Genomic DNA, 24,477 nt, shown 5'->3' on the forward strand with positions numbered 1-24,477 from the left:
TTTTTTTTTTTTTTAATATCCTAGGGCTGTTGGAAGTGAGAGAAATTTATTTTTTTTGCAAGAATTATCTAAAATTACAGGCTTTCAAAGACTCTAGTCTCAGAAGTCCTAAGCTCCCTTAGGATTCATGCTAATGATCTAATTTCCAGCCTCATGGTGTGTACTTATGACTGTGATGTACAAATGGTCCTTGGGGGGAACTCTTTCTAATAACCTGGAAGTTTGTATTTCTTGAAGCCCTGTTGATAATTTTTTCCTTTGCCCCTGACTCAATTTGCATTCCTGGGGGTTAAGGAAAAGAGGAGCAGAGTCAGAGGCTGAGGCTGTGCCCAAGAGCAGCAAGGTCTTCACGCCACCTGTGTCATTTCTGGATGCTGCTTGGCCCCTGACAGTGGTGGGGGTCCTCCTGGCAGAGTGAACAATCTCAACTCTTATGTTCCAAACCTTCCTGCAGAGCATCAGGAGAGGGGGAAGGGAACTGGGTGGAGGAAGCTGGATGTAAGTGGCCGGGTCCAAGGCAGCGGCAGCCCTTTGACAGCACCCGGGGGCTCCCGCAAACATGAGCCGCACCTAGAAGAGTGGGCCTTGCAGGATCCTTGAAGGCTGCATTAGGCTTGATGCAAACTCAAGGGGTTTGCTCCAGGAGATTCCTGGAAGTCTGGTCCTCTGTCGACTTAAAGGAATGGATTGTTGTTTAGGTCCCACTCTGTCATTCCGGTTGTTTTCCTGATGCCTATTTAATGGCTGCTGTCTGGTGTCAGCACCTTCTATGTGCTGTTTACTCTCACACTCATGCACACATCCCCAAAATCAAATTTTAAAACCCCTGGAGACGGTGTTATTTTCTCATTTAGAGAGAGTTTACACCTATTTAGGAAGTTAGGAAGTTGCAGAGCTGGGATTTGCCTTGAGTTGGGTTGGCTCGCTTTGTTCATTGATACAACAAATCACTTGCTGTGTGCTGAGTGAGTGACAGATCCTATGCTAGGTGCTTAGAATAAGTGATGTGCATGCCAGACCCAGTCTTTGTCCGCTCAGATCTTCTAGGCTAAGGATGAGAGACAAACAAGTAATAACAACAGTGAACAGCAATGCGATGGGGAGGTGCAGGCTGCCGTGGGGCTCTTGGGTGAGTCAGGAACCCAACAGCAAAGGAGTCTAGAAAGCCTACTGATAAGTGGGAAGAGGAGGGGTGAGATGGCCTCAGGCAGGGGACCCACAAATACAAAGTGGGGCCTAAGAGCAGGTGAGTTTGGAGAAATAAAGAAGCTCAGTGCAAATCCAGCCTGGATATGAACAGGAGCAGAGAATGGCTGAAAGGTGGGCACTGGAAGGGTTGTGGTGTCTGCACTGTGCCAGGGCCTGCCCAGGCCAGGTCTCCAGCACTGACCACACATCTCCTCCTAACTGCAGTGATGCTGTGTTGGTAGAAGAAGAATTCTAGCACAGAAAGGGACACGAGGCGGTGATTTGAGGCTCCTGGCTTGTGTAGCTGCTCTGATATGCCGTGGTTCACTTGGTGAGAAGTATTAGAATGGGGGGAACAAAAGTCCCTGTTGAATACCTCCAGGTTGAGGTACTTGGGTGACAATGTGGGGATGTCTTGCAGGCAGTTAGATACCTGGATTGATCCCTTTACACTATCTCCTAGGAGCACAATAGTTCAACTCCATTTGACTTGGTATTATCCGACCCGTTCAAGGCCCTTCTGTTGAAATGACAGATGTTCGATATACAAACCACAAATCTCAGATCTTCCATGGAAACTACTCAATGAATAATTTTGAGATGAGCAATTCTTATTAATTTTTTAAATTCCAATTTAATGTCTCAAATTATTAACACTTAAACCTGCTGCCCTTGGGAAATGTATCCCAAGAAAGACCACTCAAAAATGGCTGACTTCCTTGTTAGCTAATGTGGGAGCTAACCTCTGTTCTTCCGTGGCTGAGAAAACCCGGACTCCAGGCTGTGGCATGAGCATGCGTCATCACAACATCACAACATCAAAGTAGTCAGGTATAAATTTTGTCTTCTCTGTTTATTATCATTTAAAATATATTAAAATTTTAATATGGCAGAAGCGGGAATTTTAATTACACATGGCAGTCTACAAAAAGCAAAATAAACAAAACTCCACAGAAACAAAATTTACATCAACCAATAATATATTAAAATTCCATTTAGGTAAGGATCTAAAGAAATGTTGTATATGCACACCTTCTTAGAGTTTATTTTCTTCTGTGAAAAAGAAAAGTTTGAGAAATTCTCCAAGCAGAATCAACTTTCTTAAACCATAACATTCTTAATGAAGCAAGTGGACATAGAATTTCTTTTTTGAATCTATTCCCTCTTTCTCCCCACCCAAAAACGGTGGCTCTCCATTTCCGGGAGAGCATTTGTAGCTGTTACTACCTGTAAAAGTAGTAAGAAGTGTCAGAAAAGAGGTACTTGTCTTTCAAAAATGTGGGACTGCCTCCACACAACTTAAGCTTCAGATATACTCACTTAGAAAAAACAAATAAGGCCTGACAACAAATCGGAATGTTTCAAACGAATAAGTACCAAGCTCCCTACATTAGACATCTTCCCTTTGAATAGTGTGTCTCCATTTGTAAAGATGCACACTCAGTCCCAGATGTAATACAACACAGCTCCTTATTACAGGGGTTCTGGCAGACTGCAGGGAAACTAGTCAGTTCTGAAATGCCCTTCAGAGTGGGAGCCGGGAGGAGTTCTGTACAAGTGAGTGTCTGGCCCACCAGCCACACCAGTGTTAGGACAGGGTTCCCTGAGTCCCCATTGCTGGTGGAGGGTCCTCAGAAGGGTCTCTCCAGCTTTTGGAAGTGCCCACCTGACTCTCCTCTCATGACTCCTGGCCACCCTCCTTGTTGGAGGCTCCAGGGAACCTTGGGAGCACAACTGAGAAATGGTTAATGAAACCAAAAGGAGAATTCATGAATCATGGAAACATGTGCTTATTATTATTATTTTTTAGAGATTCACACTTTCCTGAGTAAAGTACACAAAAATCTTGCATGAAGTCTTTTGAAAGCACCAGGCCTCTAGCTCTTAGACTAGCTGTGCTCCATGGCAGATCGGAGCCAAGCTCCTTGTTGTTCTGATAAAAACATTAACAATATATTCATGAATACTGTTTTTCTGATATTTTACCACTTGAGAGTTGTATGCTTATAAAATGGAAAATGGTTTCTTTTATGGTGACGGAGAAGAATAAAGGTGGCTGTGTGGGCTTCTTTGGTCTGTCTTGCAAACACATCAGAGCTGAGAGGATCCCACCAAAGATAACAATGTTTGTAAACCAAACCCACAGATGGGCCTAAGCCTCTGAGTCACTGGCACTGGACCAGTCATCAAAATCCTTTATACATATAAATAAATCACAGACACTTTAAAAAGTCCAGATTCAATTTAGATATGGCCATGGGGACATTAACATCAAATTAATGTGCTCCAATTTTATTGCTGAAAGAGCGCAGGTCCTGGTGCCAGAGGAAGTTCAGGGAGCGCATTCATCCCTTGACTTCTGGGCCTGAGACAGTATCTTCTTCAGGGAGGTCCTGGGAATTCCTGAACATCAGGATAGAGTTGTAAATCTTCAGTGCTGGGCCCAGTTTGATCTTCATCACTTTGACAATGTCCGTCTGTGTCAGAAGCAGGAAGGCTTTGCCGTCAATCTGCTGCAAATATAGAAATAGACACAAATAAATATGTTTTGTCAGGGAAGCCTATTTACTCACCAGTGACTCTTAGGTTCTGAGCACGACGTCGGACTCGTCACAGCCTCCCTGTTGAGCTCAGCAGTGAAAGGGAATGACGGTAGCTCTCACTCGGCTTAGTTCCAACCACTGCTCCACTCCAGTTCTTTCTTCAGAACTTTGAAGTTAAATTAAAAAGGTGCTCACTCTGTTAAATATGAATTCAATATACACTAACTGTTCCCAGGCTAAATTTCTATTGCTCTGTTTTAAAAAGCTTGGCTTGAATTTATACCAAGAGCCTTAAAAACATTACCAAGTAAATCTCCAGGAATTTTTCCCAAGAGAATAATGTGCAATGTGTATACTCTAGTATTATTTATAATACTGAAATCTTGAAAGTAATCCACTATTCCCAACTATAGCAGAAGTAAATGATACTATAGTCACAGAGTGGACCTCTATGCAGTCACCCAAAATCAAGCCTCTATGAAACATTTAATGATTTAGGATTTTTTTTAAGTCAGTAAGCAACAGAACATGGTATATGATACAGAATGATTTCAGCCTTACTTTGTAAAATTAAACACCCACAGCTGCATGTATATATATGCATATTTAAAATATTTGAAGTCTTCACCCCAAATGTTAACAGAAATTATCTTTGGATGGTAGAAGAGTGGTTAGTTTTTATTTAATCCTTTCAACTTTCCTGTGTTTAAATTTTTTAAAGAATACATAGCATTATAAGCAAAAATACATACAAAATAAATGTTTTGTTTATTGAGCTTTCAAAACATATTTCAAAACTTGCACAGAATGATTCCTGGCTCCAGATGAACAAGATCTGGGGGCTCTGATATATGGCATGGGTGGTAATGGAAAGAGTTAATTTGACTGTGGTAATCATCACGCATTTTATATGTATATCAAATCATCACATTATACACCTTGAACATATTCAGTCTTGTTTTGACAATTAAATATTTTTCAATTAAAAAAATATGACAGCATGAAATGTAACAGCTTTCCTGAGACTCACAGGATGGTAGTGGCCACCATGCAGCCTGCTTTCCCAGCTTCTGGAGGCCCCAGTGACCTTAACACGACTCATGGGACTGCTGCAGTGTCATTGATTGACACAGCCTAGCTCTGATGATTCCAGCTCCAGAACCAAGAAGGCAGGAATGGAAGGGTTTTCTATGGAAACACTCATCCACGAACTTAGTATCGTGGCTCTAAACCTTTTCAAATTTAGTAATGCATACCCCAGCCGGGCATGGTGGCTCATGTCTATAATTCAGCACTTTGGGAGGTCGAGGTGGGCAGATCAATTGAAGTCACCAGTTCGAGACCAGCCAGGCCAATATAGTGAGATCGCCCCCCGCCGCCACAATCTCTACTGAAAATACAAAAATTAGCCAGGTGTGGTGGCACGTGTCTATAGTCCCAGCTACTCAGGAGGCTGAGGCAGGAGAATCGCTTGAACTCGGGAGGCAGAGGTTGCAGTGAGACGAGATCGTTCCACTGCACTCTAGCATGGGTGACAGAGCAAGACTCTGCCAAAAAAAAAAAAAAAAAAAAAAAAAAAAAAAAAAAAAAAAAAAAAAAAAAAAAAAAAAAAAAGCAAACCACTAACAATAATACAAATCCTATAGTGTTGATGTCTCACTGATAGAATTACCCTGGACCCCAGGGATAGAGTTTCAAAGTTTTAACATTTAAAAAAGTTAAAATCTTCCTGTGCATTTATGATATATTGTCTGATGAGGACTCATCCATCTAGAGGAGGAAACACTTTTCCCCTGGGTTGAAGGGCATTTTCCCCAAGGCAGAGGAGAGAGAATGAGCCTGCATCCACACCCTGACCTGAGCTCAGCCACAGCACTGTCAGGCAAAAACTGCTGTCCAAATAGCCAGCTGTCCTAAGAATAAGGTAATGACGGTGATGATGATAGCCCCTAAATTTTATGGAGCAATCATAATCCATTACATGGGTTTGATTCTCCTGATAACCCTGTAATATAGATGAGGAAACTTGTCATTGCAAGCTTGCCCAAGCTCACACAGCTTCTAAGGGGCAAAGTTGGGATTTCTGGTAGGGCTTATTGGAGCCCAGAGGAGACCCTCTGCTGTATACTGCTGCCTTTGTTAATACCCTACTTTGGGAAAAGAACAGGGCTCAGTGCTTCAAACATACTCATCCTAATCTTTAAGGGGCCCTCTTGCAAATCTGTGTTTCAGAGAGGAGGGATAAGAGGGGTTCAGCAAACTGCTTAAAGTGACAGTACTGGTCAGTGAGTGCCAAATACGAGCAACTCAATCTGCAAAGAGCCACTCCCTCTTCCCCTGCGTGGACAGACTTGAGGACAAGGCAGGCTTTGGGCATCACTACCTGCAGAGTGGACTGTATGTGTGAGCCTGACCAACTATGGCCAAGCCGTGCTGAGCTCAGGCAGAAGCAGGTGAATCCCACATGTGGCAGCTATCCAGACCGAGGCCATCTGACCTCGATGCTGAGTTCCTCTACTGTGCTCATAGGGGTCCAGAACCCAAAACTCAGTGAGCACGTCCCTTAACCCATGCATGCTCTGAACCTGAGAGAAGGAGAGGTGTATGCTGCCTTTCAGTTTGTAGGAGGGTGGTTTTCTTGGAGAGTTCTAGAGCAACGACAGAGGCTCTGAGCTCTCACATGGATACGAGGTGGAATCTGACTCTGCCCTTTCCTTGCTCTGTCTAAACTTCCTGGGCCTGAGCTTCTTCATCAATAAACTGGCATTGTAGAGATGTCACAAGGATCAAAAGACAATGGTTGTAAAATGCTTAGCACCGCACCTGGCACGTGGCAAGCCCGTGATACACAGTCACTGGGATTACTATATGCATCATTCTGTAGCTGTGGACGTCCAGTCTCTTCCAGGGCCCCTATGGCTATGGATAGATACTAATTCCAGGAAATATGTGAAGCAGTTCAGTACATTCCCAACCGACAGGGGGCGGGAGACAGAAACCCCATAGAAGGATTTGGGGCTTCTCTGGAAGCAAGTGCAGGGCAGGGATAGAGGGGATAGTCCCACTTGGACTTTGAAGTAGACAAATCCCTTCTCTTTCCCAAGTGAGGATTCCTGCCTTCCCCCAAATGGCTTCATGCTGCCAATGGAGAGGCCTCATGACAGCCATAGGTATTAATTATCTTGTTCATTTATTCTTCCAGCAAATAGTGTATGTACTGAGCATGCTGTATGCACCAAGTGCCATGATACTCTGCAACAAAACCTAGCAAAATATAAGAGGACTGAAGGCGGAGACTGACCCCGCTTGGTCCCACATTGTACAATTGGGCTCTATTCCTGCTGGATCTCCTTTCTCTTGCTGCTCCAAACTATACTTATTTACGCTTAAATAAATGAAAACAAAACACTTCTGGGTCTAGAAGCATAGAAAAATATATATATACATACACATACATGCACACATACACACACACATACATACACACACACACATATATATATATATATATATATATATATATATATATATATATATAATTTTTGCATCTCTTACCTCTTTCTTAAAGCACCTGGCATGCTCTTCACAGCCCAGAAGAGACTGTACAAACTCAGTCACCTACAGTACAAGATGAAAAGCCTTATTGAATACATGCACCTGAAATAATGTTGGGGTTGTAGTCATTCAACATTTGAGTAAAATATACTTCAAGTCTCTCAAACACTTGGGACTTAAACAGTAACTATCAAGTTGTATTAGCATTCGTCAACTCAGAAATTAGACCAGCCCCCAGTATCTTTTCTGTCCTCTTATTACTGGGCTGACCAGCATAGGGTTGTGGTTATAACGATGACAGTGACAGCCTCCACATGTGAAGCTCTGGCATTCTGGAAGCCTCTGCATCTGATTCTCCTGACTCCCCTGTGGGGTCAGTGAGGGCGAGTCTTGTGCAGCAGCTATCACGCATAGTCAGGAATGAGGACCTGCCCACTTGCCTCTAGGCAGACCCGAAGGCAAGGCCTCCTCCTGATCATCTCTGCAGCTCAGTGCCTTACCTGGGGCCTGGTGAACCACAGGAGATCACTGAATCTATGCGGAGCTGAATCCCCACATAAACGATGAAGCCGAAGCCCAAAGAGGTTCAGCACTTACCCAAGGCCACATATGGCTGGCAAACAGCAGAGACATTTTGGAATTCAGCTTTGCTATCTCTAGACCCTAAGTTCTGGAGAATCAGTCTCTTCACCTCCACTTCCCACCCTCACCGTGCCCCCACATGCCCCCAGATTTCCTTTTATTAAGAAAGAACCCAGACAAAGATCTGGCTATCAGCTCAGGAAGCCACTGAGTGTTCCTAATAGATATCTTTGGGAAGCTGAATAAACAAACATGGCAAAGGGTAGACTCCAACAACAGATATGACAACTGGGTGGTCTGCACTACTGGCTAGCTCTGGTCCTGTCTCAGCGGGGGATGAAACGCAGGCTGGAGTGCCACAGTAAATGTCATCTTGGGAGGTGATACTTCTAGGGAACTGTCTTGTTTGTTTTGTTCTTTTTGGCTCTCTGCCTCTCATGTCAACTGAATTGTGTATGCTGGCCCTTCTCCTCTCCCTGGTTTCATGGGGAACGTTCTTGAGGCTGGAGAACACAGGGTATCCACGGGTCCCACCCACAGAGAGCTCTGTGAGCACAGACTCCCTCTAAGCCTCTCCAGGAGAAGTCAGCAGATGCTGCCTCTAACGACGCAGGAGACAGCACCAGGTGTTTGCTGATCCCAGGTGACAGAGCAGTCAGGGTCAACTCCCACAGGGCATACCCTAGAGCTGAACACCTGTGTCCCCTACTGAGCTCTGTCCCCTGTGGTCTCACAGCTATATTTAGTCTGTGCAAATGTGAAGAGTTCAGAATATCTTTTTTTTTTTTTAGGGGTGATCAGCATGTCCATGTCTGCTTTACTCACCCCTGGTGCTGCAAATATATTCATCAGTCATTTTGCAATATTCTTCTAAAGTTTGGAGTGATAAGTATTTAAAAAAAAAAGTTTCACACCAGCCATATTGCTGCCATGCAAGGACACCTCCAAGCCCCAGGAGCACCTGTGCTAGTGAGTGCCTCTGCTGGCCCAGGCTCTTAGCATTATGAGCTGGTTCACCTGAGAACCCGACATTCTGGCAGTTTAGGCGGAGGAAGCTAAGTCTGTTTGCTGGACTAATATGGTTTTCTTTTACTAGGTGAGAATGAAGCATATAGAGCACCTTCAGTATTTGCTGGGAGCTGAGGAAAGCTGTGTAATGCTGCTGGTCAAGCTGCAGAGACAGGACAACTGGGGCAGGTGATGGCAGTGGCAGTGCTGTTGGTGGCAAGTGGCTGGGGCCCAGGACACTGAGGGCGGCTGGCTCCATCATTCCCCAGACTGCTCTGCTGGCCATGTATACTCTAACGCTGGCTATGTGTGAGGCCTCGAGCTCAGCTGATTGTACTGGTATTTTCAATGAGTTGATGGTTTGATTCGTGGTGGGATGATTGAGGGGAACAGGGAGAACAGGAAAGCTTCTCGCTCACTGCAACACGTGTGGTCAAATGTGCTAACACCCTTGAGAGAGGTGGGAAGGCTCTGGGTGTTAGGAAGGGAATGCAAAAAGCCTAGGTGGGCTTCAGGAAGGACATCAGGAAGAAGGGGGCTCGTGAGAGGGTCACTGTGCAATGCACAGTATTTCCACTGTGGCGATTTGGGGTGGAGGAGCAGGGAAGAAATTCAAGGCACAGAGAATCCCAGGAGGAAACCCCAAAGCAGGACAGTGCAGGGCCACAGGGTGGGTGTGAGCAGCAGGAGGAGTTCAGTCTGGCTGAGCTGAGTCGTCGACAGGGAGTGGCAGGAGATGGGGAGGGCCACGTGGTTCCAGGTGTGGGCCTGCATTTCCTGCGCTGCAGCGGGGAGCCCTGAGCCCTGGTGCTCCACCCTGGCCAGACACTGGAATCCTCGGGAGAGCTTTCATGCTGACTGCAGTCCAGGCCTCGTGCTACACAGATGACAAATTAATGGAGCTGGATTGGGTCCAAGCACTGAGTAGATGTTTCTAGAGCTTCCCAGTTGGTTCCAGTGTGCACTGAGGGCCGAGGACCACGGTGCTGCAGGAAGCTGGAGAAACCGTCCAGCAGGGTCTGGAAGGACTCGTGCGGAGCCTCAGGGCTAGGCAGGGCATCGGCTGGGAGGTGTTTGCAGCAATCCAGTGGGAAGCACCAGGGCCTGGACACTCCGCATGGGGCACAGCAAAGAGCTGAGGCAGGAGATGCTGCAAGGTTAAGATCCTGAGGCTCTGATGACAGGCTGGGTGTGGCGGCAAGAGGGATCAAAGATAAACGCAGGAAAATGCTATAAACCAAGTTCCTCAACCCCTATGCTGACACCTCAGGCCAGGCAGTTCTTTGCTATGAGGGCTGTGCTCGGTGTTGTTGGCTATTTAACAACATCTCTGCCCTCTGCTCACGAGGTGCCAGTAGCAAAGTCCCCTTCCCAGTTGTAACAACGTAAAATGTGCCAAGATATTGTGAAATGCCCCTGGAGGGGGGCACAAAATTGCCCCAGTTTTGCTGGGCTCACTTTTTCCACAGGAAGGAGTGCTGAGTATCATAGAAGGAAATAATAGAAATAGAGAAGAGGGGCCAGTAATTAGCTGACGACCCGTGTTTTGTCCGATTTCAATCGCTCACTGCAGTGGGAAGGCCAAGTCAGCAGGGGACAGTGTTTTCCCCACTGGTAGGGGAAAGAAGTGGCTGGTTAGAAACATGGTCTCTTTTACATGTACTGGTTCAGAGAACTGTTCACAGCAAAAGTGTTGCAAGTTGCTTTGATGGTTTGTCTATGTCAAACTGTCCTTTTCTGGGCAAACAAAAAAGGACCACATTCTCCCTTCTCAGTATCGTTGGCCAAGAAATCACTGTCCATGTGTGAAAGGTAAACTGGATTTTCTCAAAGGGAATAAATAATGTGTTAAACCAAGTGTCAACAGAGCAGACGCAGCCCTGCCCCGTGGTGGCCTCCGCCTCACCCCCGACCTGGCCACCCTCCTTGGCTTCACACTGCTCCAAAAGGCTCTGCCATTTTGGAAAGAGATTCCCATTCGATTCAGCCTATCTTTCTTTTTCCAAAGTAAGGGAAAAGTTCCATGAACTCTAATAAAGACAGACTTCTGGCCAAGAGTTTTAAAATATGCAAAGGCCTTAATTCAATGTTATTAGTCAGTAATTACTTGCCCTGCAAAGAAATTGTATGTTGAGCTTTCATAAGAAGTTTTGCTACAGATTTTCTCAATCAAAGTGGTGAGCTTTAGCATGGAATAGAGTAATATCAAGAAGTTTCCCTCTCATTCTCCTCTTAAAAGAGATTGATTTTTTTTCCTTCAAGTTTATGGTAAAACGTGGACAGTTGTCCGGAATGGCACGACCTCTGTGAAAGAAGAGATGACTATCCACTTGCCCTGCGCCCACAGAAGCCATAGCAGTGGGGGGCATCTGCTTTTTCAAAGGGAATGGAGGCCGGTGGGTGGCCTGGGCCTTGGCCTTGCCTCTGGGCAGCGCCCTGTGGTGTGGGGGCTGCCACATGGGTGTCTCCCCTCAGTCTTAGCTCTGGGAAGTGTCCCACACAGTGCTGTGACTGCTGACACACAGTCACTTCCCACATTCTCAGGCAGGCAGTGTCCTACGGCTAAATTCCCTGCTTTATTTTGGAAGGACACTGAGGAAGTTAATTCTGAGTATGAGACAGCAGTTTGGGGAGGTTGGGAGGGATGACACTGCCTGGGCTCTGAGAGGAGCCCATCCCTCCAGCTGACCTCACTTCCCCCACGACCTACTTTCCCTGGCATCCTTGCTGGAGCTCAGCAGGCCTCGTGTTCTTCATGGGGCTGCTGCTGCCTGAAATCTTTCTAAATGCTGGTGTTCTCTATCTCGCTGAGTCTGTAGATATGTGCCTGACTATACTGGCTAATCGTCCACTGGGGACCATGTTTCCAGCCTGGGTCTTATTTTTTAACAGCAGGGTTTATTTGCCCTTTTTTTTAAGGGCCCAATTTCATAAGGCTGCTCTGCTTAGTTAGCAGTACCCTGAATTTTTCAAAAGCACCCCTGCCTGCGTAAAGGCTGCTTTTAAAGTGACTGTCATCTTTTAAAGTTAATGAACATTTAGGGAGCACTTGGTTGAGGCTAGGGCAATTTATATGTGGTGCTTTAAGAAGCATTTTTTAATAAGAGAAATAAAAGTACCCATACGTGCACTGAGCATAACTGAGTCATACCTAGGGTGGTAAACGTGCATACCACATATCTTGCCCTGCCTGCCTGCGTGTGCCTAGGCATATATACCTGGCAGAATCAGGGAACAGACTACATGAAGCCCACCTGCTCATTCATTCACGAACTCATTTACTCACTCAACCATTTGTCAAACACCTATTCTCTGCAAGATGCTTTGCTATAAGATAGCACAAGATTAAAAGATATAAAAATGTATGAAACTATATTAGTCCCTACTCTTAAAAGCTTATACTCTTGTATAGGATAGTTTCATGATCCAGAGTAAGACACATACTTGACACGTCCATAACTACGCATGTGCACATACGCACACGCATCCCTACCCAAAGTTTAGCAAGCCAACAAACAACCCTTATAACCTATGATGTGCTCTCATCTTGTCTGGTCTTTCATTTTATAACCACTAAGTTGACTTCACAGCCTACCTGTGCTTTGAAAAATAGTGCTCTAGGAGACACAGACACAGTAACAAAGGAGTTAAGAGCTCTGCGGAGTGCTGGCCTCTCTTCGCAGGTGTCATAACAGAGCAGAGGTCTTCCTCCCAGGCCAGGAAGGCAGACAAAGAGGCAGTGCTTTCACTTCGCCTTCTGCTGCAGACACCCCGTGTTAAGTCTTGCTGAAGGGCACCTCATACAAGGATGCCCAGTTCATTCCAACACGCCCTGTCCTTGGCTGTGGACTCTCCTCTCCAATAACTAAACATGAAAGCACCCTGAGCCCCCCCAGTCCAGCTCAGCCCGGAACTGCCTTTCACATCATTGCTGTCCTGCTCATCATTTTTATTGTGGCTTCTCTAAGTAGCCTCACGCTCTGCCATGGGTAGGTACTCACTGGGGACCTCTAAGTGGCTCCCTTATTTTCAAAGATACAAATATAGCAATCACAAAGATCGTGTTTTCAACCCATCAAAGATTATTCCTGAGGACCGCTGTTGGTGCTGGGAAATGTGCTGTAGTGTGTGAGGACATGGAAGGAAATTCAGGATACGGTCCTTGTCCTCAGGGCATCTGGTTAGGGAGACAGCAAGACTAAGAAATGCTCAACGCTAGGGAAGAATGCAACTGGTTTTCCCTGAATGCAACCCTGACAGAAGTCATGGTAATGGAAGAGGCAGGAGCAGGAGCGTTGTATGCCAGGCACTTAGTCTCTTCCGTGGCTATTTTCAATCTAGAAAAGCTCTAAGGCCTCTCCCAGCAGCAAGCGCTGAGATTCCCCCTGTACTCACAACAAAGGGCCAAGGGCCGGGGCTCTCATCTTTCTAACACCTTCTGTTTCTCTGGTCTTCCTTCTGACATCTTCCCAGTCCTAATGACAGTTTCACCTAGACCAGCTACTTCCCTTGAATCACCTCCCAATCTCGTGCTTTTGCTTCTGTTCAGTGCCACACTTGAAATCTGTCCCATCAGAGCTCCCTCCCATTTCCTAGTCACTGCTAATGTCCCTAACAGTGGTGTCTGTTCTGCATAATGGCACCCCTGAGAAGGTGATACAAGCTCTGGCCCTTATCCATTAAAAATGCACATACTGTACATAATTTTTCCAAATTCCCTGAGGCACAACTCTGCGAACCCAGCCTTGAACCCTGACCAGCTGTGACACCTGTCCTGCTGCACTGCATGCTCTGGCTTCACCTTCCCCTGACACCTGGCTTCCAGGGACTCCCTGGAAGTCAGTGCCCCTTTGCAGCCCCTTTCCTCTTTCTAACTGCGGCCCTGCCGACCCGTCCTCACCTTATCTCTGGACACTCACACTCTTGGGAAATGCCCCTTGGTACCCTCTGCCTGCAGCCTTTAAGGGCACCCATCTTGAGGTTATGTCCACTGGGGCATCTCTGTATCCACCACTGTGATTCACAGGTACTGCTAACCGTGAGTCACATGTCCAATACTAAAGTCACCATGTCATCCCCCTGCCCCCAAACTGGACTCTGCCCCCAGATTTCATTTCTAATGGCACCACTCTTTCCCCATTCTTTCAGATGACTTCTTTGGGCCTTCAGCTCTCACTTATTATTACCCCAATTAAGTACTAAACCGTTTAGCGCCGAGACTATAAATGGAATCGCATTTGGCGCATCTCATGTTTTTCTTCTTCTGTGTCTGATCTTCCCTGTGCTACTGCCTGTGCCTTTGAAATGTCTGTTGAATCCAGGTTCTTTTCCTGGCAGCGCCCCACCCAGGCCCTAATGGTTCCACTTCCTGGGTGTCTCCTTCTCCTCCACTTCTCATCTTACTCTCTGTAAATCTCTGCAATTCTCGTCTTCCTGAAACACCATCTTCACAAAGTGACTTTCCGCATAAGAACCCGGAATGGCTCGTCCAGCAGACTGTGGGCCATGCACACCCTCTGCCTGGCCTCTGAGGCCTTGCACACTGGGCCCATCTCCCAATCCTAGGTCACTTTCTTCTGTGCTTCGGGCCACAGTAAGCATGGAGGGCAGGAAGTCAGCTCAGGGCCTGGTTCCAACTGTGTGGTCTTATGCAAGTCACTTAAACTCTGGGTATCTCAACTTCCCCATGAGTAAAATGAGAAAGTGAGTGTCTGCCTTCCTGTCATTCTATTAACATAGCTGGTTTATCATGATTAATGCCTGCATGGGGTGTAGTGCACATCTGCCATCACTGCGTCGGTGAAACTCACTTCCATGCAACCTCGAAACCTCCTCTGTTTCCCCGTCAACTGGAATGGCTTCTCTTCTTTTTTTCTGATTAGATCCATTTCACTTTTGTTTCAAAATTCAGCTCACAATTGATTTCCTTGTCAGTCAACATTCATTCAACAAACATTTACTGGGCGTCTCCTAAGTGCTGCGTGTAGCTAGGGGTTCTCAAGATGTCGTACCAAGTGAGTAAGGGGTCAAGTCAGAGTATGGGTGCCCTGCTGGAAGAGACCTCTGGCTCAGACTGAGGGGCTGCAGGAGGTGGTGAGCATGGAGCCCAGGCTGCTGCTGGCAGTGGGGAGAGTGGGAGAAGGAGGGACTGTGTGAGTATGAAAACAGGGAGGACTCGCTGGGGCCTGAGGGGAGGGTGAGAATGGCGGGGCAGGCAGGGACAGAAAGAAGGACTTCAGGGTATGCGAAGGGCACGACGGGGAGCCAGGGATTGTTGTAAGCTGGCCAGAGACACACCCAGAATTCTGCCTTCTCCACCACATTCCTCACAATCAGGACGCTGTTGCTCTGCACATGCTGGTGCGAGTGGAGCTGGGCTGGAATCTGGCACTGCTCTTCCCAGGGCATCCTTTTGTGTGGGACAGCAAGATGCCAGGGACCATGAGCCCAGCCACAGGAGAGCCGAGGAGGCACTCTCAGTCTTGCTTTAAAAAGGTGGCGCTTCAAATGAATAGCTCCAATTTCTGGGTGGGATTTGGCCCACCTATTCCTTGGCCCAAGGCTAGGAAGGAGGGCTTAAACCGAGATTAAGTTGACTGCACTAAGTGCCCCAGGAATACTGTGTGACTAATTTAACTCTAGCTGTAGCTCTAATCTTGCCCTCAGAGTGACACAGGGTTTTCCTTCATTTAAAAAACAATTTCTCTAAGGCCTGACTAGTGAAAACAGTATCTTTATCAAAAGGAATTACAGTTAAGCGGTACATTCCTTAAATAATACCGCTTTAAATATGAAGCATTTCTACAGCATTATTGTAAAGCAACGGGGCTTAACTGATCCTTATTAATAACCAATATTGAAGCAGGCAAGGTGGCTCCTGCATGTAATCCCAGTGCTTTGGGAGGCTGAGGTGGGAGAATTCCTTGAGGCCAGGAGTTCGAGACCAGCATGGGCAACACAGTGAGACCCCATACCTACAAAGCAAAAAACATTAGCCAGGTGTGGTGGCACATGCTTATAGTCCTAGCTACTCAGGAGGTTGAGGTGGCGCTTGAGTCCAGGAGTTCAAGGCTGCAGTGAGCTATGATCATGCTACTACACTCCAGCCTCGGTAACAGAGCCAGACCCTGTCCCAAAATAAAATAATAAAGTTAAATTAAAATAACCAATATTGTAAGGCTTGTTTATATTGAAATCTGATCCAACTTGTCCCCTCTGTGCATTTTTATACAATGTTGTGACCAAATATACTTTCTAAATGAACCAAAGTTGGACCTGCTCATCTTGTAGCTTTGGATGAGCAAATCTACAGCAGAGCCCTGCTCTGCCATGAGTGTGCCTGGATCCCATGAAACCACAGGGCAACTGGCAAATGGATCTTTGAGGTGCAGGATGTCCTGTGCTGGGTGCCTCTCCCAGAGCACACGTGGCTGGGATGCAAGCTTCAGATGCTTGCACATTCGTGCTCCCCCGAATTAAATCTGCGATGTGGAATGGGAAGCTTCAGCCCTCTGCTTGAATTAGCCCCTGCTGATGGTGCTGGGACTCAGGGGGCACTGGAATAAGGCTGCAGAGGGGAGTTACAAAACTAACTTGGTAAGCGGTGGGCTGTCCTCATCTCCTCAAAATCATGCCTTCCTTCTCCCTCCAATTTGGGTTTTCAAGTTTACGTAGCAGATGCAATGCCTAAGAGAAAAAGGGCGCTGTCCCAGGCATCAGAGAATGGTCGGTGGGCACCTTCTGCTATTTCTCAGCAGCAGGCACACCCCAGCCCTGGCCCCCAGCAGCTCCACTCACCTCATCCACAGTCCATTGTGCCACTTGACTGGCCTGGATGTCAGCCACGCCTGGAAGCAGCTTGCAGTGTTGCTCCCTGCCGAGGGGAAGGTCCCGGAAAGGGTGGGCTGACACCGTGGACATGAACACTGATTGGTGAAGCGCCTGCTGCACCTGCTCCTCCGAGTATTCTGCAAGAGAGGTTGGGGAGGGGGGATGAGGCTCAGGCTCCCAGCGAGCAAGCACAAGTCAGGGGAGGGAAAGTACAGACACCGCCAGAACCCGGGTCTTCTGATTGTACAGCATCACCCCCAAGCATGCCCTATGCCACCAGTATGGTTTTGAGCAGTGGTCATAGAAGACAGATATTACCCATGCCCAGAAGACTGTGGCTGTGTGCCAGCCACATTCAAATAATCTCTATGAGATGCTGCTTGATGGCCAAGGAAGGGCTGGTTTGTCACTGCCATTGGCTTATCTCTCCTTAAATCAGGAGTCTGAGAAATCAAAGAACCATGCAGAATTTGACTACTAAGCAGACTGGCACACCGAACCATCTGGGATGTGTATGTATACACAAATAATAATTTCTTCCTGGAAGCAGCCTCACATGTCTCTAAAGACAGAATAAGCCTCCATCCACATCTGGCTTCATAAATCCCCTGGGTGATACTGAACATGCCATGTAGCAAGGGTCCCCATGAGAAGCTGGGTGATGCCAGCTGCTGCGGCTGCAGATCCCCAGAAATGCGCCATGACCACAGCTGGGGTGACATCCTGTGGCAGCCAGGGATGTTGGAAAGCAGCCGAAGCTGAGACATGACCTCCCTAACACACAGGCACTCTTAGATGGGGTGCTCTTTTCTGAGCAGCTCTGAAAGTACCATGGTTCTAAGGTACAGAGGACAATGGCTGTTTGCACAAGATTAGCTGCTGCAACCAAGGAGTGAGACCTCGGTGGAATCTCAGTGCACTTCAGCTTCACACTTATCAACAGTTTTCTGTGCTGGTTTTCTATCTTCAAAAGTGACTTTACTCTTGTGTTACACTCCAACATGAAAGGCATGGATCTCAATTCCCTAATTATTTAGCTTAAATTTACAAATGGATGAGGAGCAAAAATATTATAGAGATTTCAGAGGAAATCAATGGCATTATAACGACGTCTTTTAAGATACTTTCTACACGCATTAGCAAAATAAATCTGCTGATATTAGAAGAGGCTTTGAAAAGATCACGAAAGGAAATGTTTTAAGCCCTCCAGAAGTCTACCTTTTGTAATGCAAAGAGAAGGTTAAATAAGCCGTCACATAATTTAAGATCTATTATGATGGTTTGTGTTTTACTAACAAAATCTGAAAAACCATTATGCAAATATTCCCACCTCAAATTAATTACAGCTTTTAGTAGGTGAGGCTGACCTGCATGGCCACAGTCACATACTCGTTAGTAATCAGAAAACTTCTAAACTATGAGCAAGCTTGTCCATCACTGGGCTTCTCTGTATAATATCACACTCGTGGATCCGAACAGTCATCCTCATATTTACCAGCGTTTGCTGTCTACACAGAAAAAGAGACAGCAAAATTGCCAGCTTCTCCCCAATTTTTATGCTTCAGGTGCAAGCAGCAGCAAATTCATCTCTAACTGCGGATCGTCCAACACTGACCTTTTTAGTATGTAAATAGGTTATCTCTTCTGTGTAGTTCAGACAACAGTATGTAAACCTGCAGGTTCTGAAAGGAAACTTCAAATCTTCCTTGAAAAGGCAGTATGTTGGCAAATGTGAATGTTCTTTAATGAAGTTGTCAGGCTGGACAAGGGTCATGTGCAAAACAAGCCCCTGAAACCCATAATAGGAACGTCATAGGGTCAGTCTGCAATTGCAGTGACATAGAAATGATCAAGAGCTTTCCTGGGAAGCCAGGAGTTAAAGCCCTGCACTCTTAGGGATTAAGATCTGGGCCCAAACTGGGCTTTATTCTGGAAAAGAATAATCACATCACTTCATCAGTTGTTTTTGCAGAAATAGTGTGGACTTAACCCCAACATATATGTATTTCAAACGCATGCCCTGGGTAAATTAATCATGCGTAGTTTCCCAAATACATAGAACTCTGAAAAGACACAATTAATGAATCATATATATTAGAAGAACAAAGAAGTCAAATGATAGTGATTAGATTTCTGTGATTCACAAATAAAGGCTGAAGTCATTAAAAATGTAAAAGACAAAAGGACACAAGAAAGCCGGAAAGCTGTGTGTTCCCAACAAGAAAATTGTCCACACCATAATTCTGGAAGCAAATTATCTGCTTTGGGCGCTGGGACAGACCCTTGGAAAGACACCTAATATGTGGCTGAGTAGTCCTGGGCCTCCTCTGCCCACTGCTTGCCACTCTCAGGGACGGCTCTGGGCTGCAGAAGATGACAGATGGGAACTTCAGTTAGTCCACGTAGCAAGATGGCCTTTAGATGACAACGAAAGAGATGGAGTTCTAGCTTTATGCTGTTCATTTGAACTCAGGCTGGCTTTATATTATCTGTGGCTTTTGAATACAGTTACCTGTGTCCCTGTTAAATCAAACTATTTGAAGGTAAGCCTGAATAAAACTGAATTTGAAAATCCATGAATGGTGTGGGGAATAGGTTCTATACGCCAAAGGGAGTCCCCCATGGGCAGTGGGAAAAGATCTTCAGGCACTTGTTGGCTGTAGACCCCCCACCTGGGGTTCAGAGTTTTCACTGGGCATAAGGACTTATGTCTGTTTATCTGCAACCGCAAGTTTTGGGAAATGCTTGCCAGAATCCGTTATATGCTGAATACAGATGGTGTTTTATGATTATTAATTTTACTGTATCCATTGTACATCACGAGACAGAAAGTTTGAAAGCTGAGCTTTTGAAAACTCAAAAACACATAAGTGGGTCTAGGGAGGGAGTCCCTGGATAGGGAATCTGGAATAATCAGTCTGTCATCTCTAAGACATGCCTGGAGGTGACAGTGTCTGCCATGCAGGGCTGGTGGGAGGGAAAAGGAGAAGGTGCAGAGGCGCTTAGCAAGGTCCCCAGCGTGCTATGAACACTCAGTGGCTGGTACCACCTCAACTGCAATCTGCAAATCTCTTGAGGTCAGGATTGATAAAGGGAAGAGGTCTAATTCTAAATTAACACAATACAAGACTAATTTGCATTTGGCAAGTGCTTTGTGGTGGTTGTGTTGCCTTCTTTGTACCCTTTACCTAGTCTAATGTCTTCAACAGCTTATGATTTTGGGGTGGGATAGTCAGGTCTAGCTGAAAAAATGTTTGCATGTACTTGCCTCAGAAGCATGGCCTGGTGATTTCCCCACATCACAGCTGAATGACCTGGGATGAGGTACTTAATTTCTACGTATCAAAGTTTTCTATCTCTAAAACAGGGTACTAGGAGGGGGACAAAAAATAGAATAGAATAAGAAGAGAACTTATACCTCATTGAGTTGTTGTGATTTGGACAACTCCCAGTATATAACATGTTCAATATGTGTCAGATATTATGTTACTGTTATAAATTACAAAGGTATATTAAGTTGTAACGATAGTGAAGGCGGGGACATACACCACTTCCAAAGCCAGTGTGGCTGGATGTGCCTGAAACTTACAAAATCCGAAGTCCAGACTGAGATTCAGGATCTTGAGGGCCGTGTTCAGATTTCACACCTGAGTGGTCCTGGAGTGACCATGCGGTGGTCAGTGAAATCACTAAGTCCTAGTGGAAGGAAGTGAGATCTGCCACTGCAGAGTGGACATCTGCTTCCCAGGCAGCCTGCTGCTGGCGTGTGGCAACCGTGTTAGATGCTAAAATGCTCTCGGCCTGCCAGCTTGGAAATTATGTGACTCTTGACAGGCTTTTAAAATTTAGGGTGATTTGCATTATTTTAAATTCTGTGCATAAAATTAGACTTTTGAAAACATGCACTTAAAATTTGCATAAATTTTCGTCACATGCAAATACACTGATTTTAACTTTTTACAAAGCCCAGCATGGTTTATGTCATATCAGATACTCACTAAAACTTTTTTAATAAATTAAAGAACATAAGCTGATGATGAAGGCATATATTATTCCCAGAAACCATTCTCATAAATCAGACGAATCAGATTCTTCTGTCTTGGGGCACTTTGAGTAAACTGAACCTTCCAGATTTGATAAGGATGTTTGCCACAATGACAGGGCAGAAGGGTCACTGTGTACTTCATCCACCAGAGCTGGCATCACAGCCCTGTTTCCACCTAACACAGCTGAGGGACATGAGATGCTTCCCAGTTGCATGACCTCACTGCAGTCATGACTCCTGCCCAGCTCCCCTAAAAGTCAGCCAAGGAAATTCAGCCAGCAAAAGCAGCCCTCCTACTGGAGGTTTTAACATCTTAATTAATCAAAATGTCCTTTGCACCAGAAAATGAAATGGATATGCAATACCGCCTTTGCCTCTAACACCAACATGACAATAAATAGAGATATCCTTACATGTAGGATGCCTTCTCCTTCCAGAAAACAGAATACACAAAACTTGTAACTTCAGTGGTTTGTCATTTGGGGGTTTGGTTGAAAGAGTTGTTTTGCTACCATTTTTCTTGCAGTGGGTGTTTCTTTTGGATTTTATGGCCTTTAAAAAATATATGATGAGGCCAAGTGTGGTGACTCATGCCTGTAATTCTAACACTTCGGGATGCCAAGGCGGGAGGATCACAAGGTCAAGAGATCGAGACCATCCTGGCCAACATGGTGAAATCCCATCTCTACTAAAAATACAAAAATTAGCTGGGCAAGGTGGTGGGACCAGATAACCGGGAGGCTGAGGCAGGAGAATCGCTTGTAACTGGGAAGCAGAGGTTGCAGTGAGCTGAGATTGCGCCACTGCCCTCTAGCCTGGCAAGAGTGAGACTCCATTTGAGAAAAAAATATATATATACATATATATGTATATATATATATGAATGACAAAGTGTTTAATGATTTCATTCAAGATGCTCAGAGATGAGCTGTACCTTCAAGTTTCCAAGGCCAACATGTTCAGCTCTGTGTCCAGCTGTAGGGTCCCAAGAGGCCCTGGACCACAGCACTGGAAGACTTGGCCATGGTTCTTGAGTCTAGCAACACTCAGAGAGGAGTAATCCATCTCCAAAGATAAGTCATTACCCTTTCTGCAGAGGCAATAAACAACATGCTGGAATCCAGGTGATTCCCTGATGAGATGCAAGGTCACTTTAAAAGTCAGAACTCCACAGCCAGGAAAAGGCCAATCTTTTCCAGGGGGCCTGAGACAGCCAGAACAGCCAGTAGTGGACAGCGTGTGACCTCGAGCTGCCTTTCCAGTGAAATGACCAAAAGACTTGTGACACAAGGCACAGCACCGTCTGCTTCCCATTCCACAGTTTAAAAAGGAAAGTATTTGACGAGGTGCAGTGGCTCATACCTGTAATCCCAGCACTTTGGGAGGCAAAGGCAGGAGGACTGCTTGTGGTCTGGAGTTCAAGACCAGCCTCGACAACACAGTGAGACCCCATTTCTACAAAAAAAAAAAAAATAGCTGGGCATGGTGGCATGCACCTGTAGTCCAGCTACTTGGGAGGCTGAGGCAGGAGGATCAGTTGAGCTCAGGAGGTTGAAGCTGCAGTGAGTTATGATTGCACCACAGCATCCCAGTTTGGGTGACAGAGAGAGACCCTGTTTCTTTCTTTTTTTAAAAAAGGAGAGGAAGAAAAGCTTTTAAAGACTAAAGGATTTTAATTTGTCTGCAAATAACTTAAAGGTAGGTCCTTGATTTCTTCTCTGCCCTCTCACTCATCCTTCCCACTTCTGCTCTACCCTGACAAATGAGAAGGAAAACCCTTTATGGAAATGTTCTTTAAAAATATGGCTGTTTCTTCACAAAAGCCTCATAAAACAAAACTGAAGCAAGTGAGTCATAAATGGTACACCACAGTCTGCATGACTGGGCCTTGAGTTATTTTTAATCCCACTAAAAATGGAGACCCATTTCACAAGTAACCTTCTCTTCAATGAAAGGGGTAACAGTTTTACTGTGTTCTCTGTGGCAAAAAGGAGGAAATTTTTAAAAAATGCAGTCAGTCCCCAAATCCAATTATGTGATTATTCTCACCCACTGTGTAATCTGTGGCAGTCACTGACCGAGTCCCATCAATTGGCCTGGCACTGACTGAGAAGTTACTCGTCCAGGTCCTGTACTCTCATAGTGAATTCCACTGGAGAAGCAAGGAAATGTTCAGAGATGGCTGTTCACCTGGGAACATTGCTTTCTTCCCATGATCACCTGTTTTCATGCCCTGTGTACTGAACATGCTTGGAGCTGTCATTTCTCAGCTGCATCTTCTCTGGATTTTGATGCTTCTGAGTCTACTCAGTCCCTCTTCTTTTTCATTTCTTTATCTCCAAAACAAAAGTAAAAAGCAGAACAAGAGTGGCCTCGCCATGATGGGCAGGACAACTGTCTATTTCTGTATGGGAACAGGAGCTCCTCGGGAACGCTCGTCTCTCTGACAGCAGGCACTCAGCACATGCTGTTTCTTAGATGCCAAATCATATTGCTCCTCAGACACGTGCTTGGCCTGTCTGCTGCACTGTCTTCTATTTCTCATACCCTTATTGTTTAGAATTCATACACGGATATCTGCAGTGTTTTCTAATTTTAACTATTGGTCTTCCCTCATCACCAGCTGTCTCTTAATTGATTTTATATAAATATGGGAGATGACGCACACAAGAGTCAAAGATTTTCCACTGCCCAGTGGGCTATCAAGAGGGTTAGAAGTTGAATGAAGAGCGTTGGATGCCCTAGCTCTGCATACTGTACAATAACAGTAACCACTAGCCACACGACGGAGCCCCTGAAATGTAAAGCCTGCAAACTGAGATGTGCTATAGTACGTCCTGGATTTTGATCACGTAGTGGCAAAGAACAGGGTGTAAAATATCTCCTTAATAATTTTTTGAATCTTGATTTACATGCTGAAATGATATTTTGGATCTATTGGGTGAAATAGAATATGTCGTTAAAACTAATTTTACTTATTTCTTCTGATTATGTTAAATATGGCCAATAGAAACTTTTAAACTCCTTATGTGGTCGGCATTCTGTTTCTACTGGGACAGTGTGTGTCCAAAAGAATGCTGAGCCCATGGCCGCTCTCCAGACCCACCTGGGAGCAGGAAGAGGCTCGATGGCTGGATCTAATTAACATGACTCTAGTGGAGTAATGATAATAGGGCTTGAGTAGCCTGGATTTTACCCTACCCCAGAAACCCAATAACAGAAGGCACGAAGATGGGAGGTCATGGACAGTCTAGAGGAGTGGAAGGGACTGTCTGGGGGGTGACCTGGGTGCTTGTGTTGGCTCCGTGCTTTGTTGGCCCTGAGACTATGAGCCATCCTACTGAGTGGATGAGTGAATGGCTGAATGACACATGAATGAGTGGATGAGGGAATGACTGAATGAACGCGTGCATGCCAGAAGGTAGGGACATTTTTCATTTACTACAAAAGCGAAGAATGACTTTCAAAACTAGGTTAGGAACTGTTCAGATTTAGAGCCACTTTCTCCAAACGTGTGGCTGCCCAACCCCAAATCACTCAATGCTACAGGAGTGTGTGGGAACCCAGCTGCTCTTTCCTTACCAGGGCTTGGGTCCTGGCAGGGCAGACTGAGGCAGCGAAGCTTACGAGTCTCTGGACTCCAGAGAGCACCTTTCAGGCATTCTTTTCCAACCTCCAGGGGCGGCCAGCTCCTTGGGGTTCCAGCTGTCAGGCTGTACAACAGTT

At 45.7% G+C, this 24,477-nt stretch overlaps 1 protein-coding gene across 2 annotated transcripts in view; it reads right to left on the reverse strand.

The window, feature by feature from the left end:
• Nucleotides 1–2,017: 2,017 nt before the first annotated feature.
• Nucleotides 2,018–24,477, reverse strand: part of L3MBTL4 (L3MBTL histone methyl-lysine binding protein 4) — a 461,506-nt gene continuing 439,046 nt past the window's right edge. For both annotated transcript variants that reach the window (XM_017543913.2, XM_037744036.1), the window contains 3 exons: nucleotides 16,674–16,843; nucleotides 7,287–7,349; nucleotides 2,018–3,701 (listed from right to left, as the gene is read on the reverse strand). In XM_017543913.2, the coding sequence (XP_017399402.1) occupies nucleotides 3,534–3,701; nucleotides 7,287–7,349; nucleotides 16,674–16,843 (401 nt within the window). In that variant the 3' untranslated portion in view covers nucleotides 2,018–3,533. The remainder of the gene's footprint in view (nucleotides 3,702–7,286; nucleotides 7,350–16,673; nucleotides 16,844–24,477) is intronic.

This window comes from Cebus imitator, unplaced genomic scaffold, assembly GCF_001604975.1.
Source record: "Cebus imitator isolate Cc_AM_T3 unplaced genomic scaffold, Cebus_imitator-1.0 Scaffold162, whole genome shotgun sequence".
Lineage (NCBI taxonomy): Eukaryota > Metazoa > Chordata > Mammalia > Primates > Cebidae > Cebus > Cebus imitator.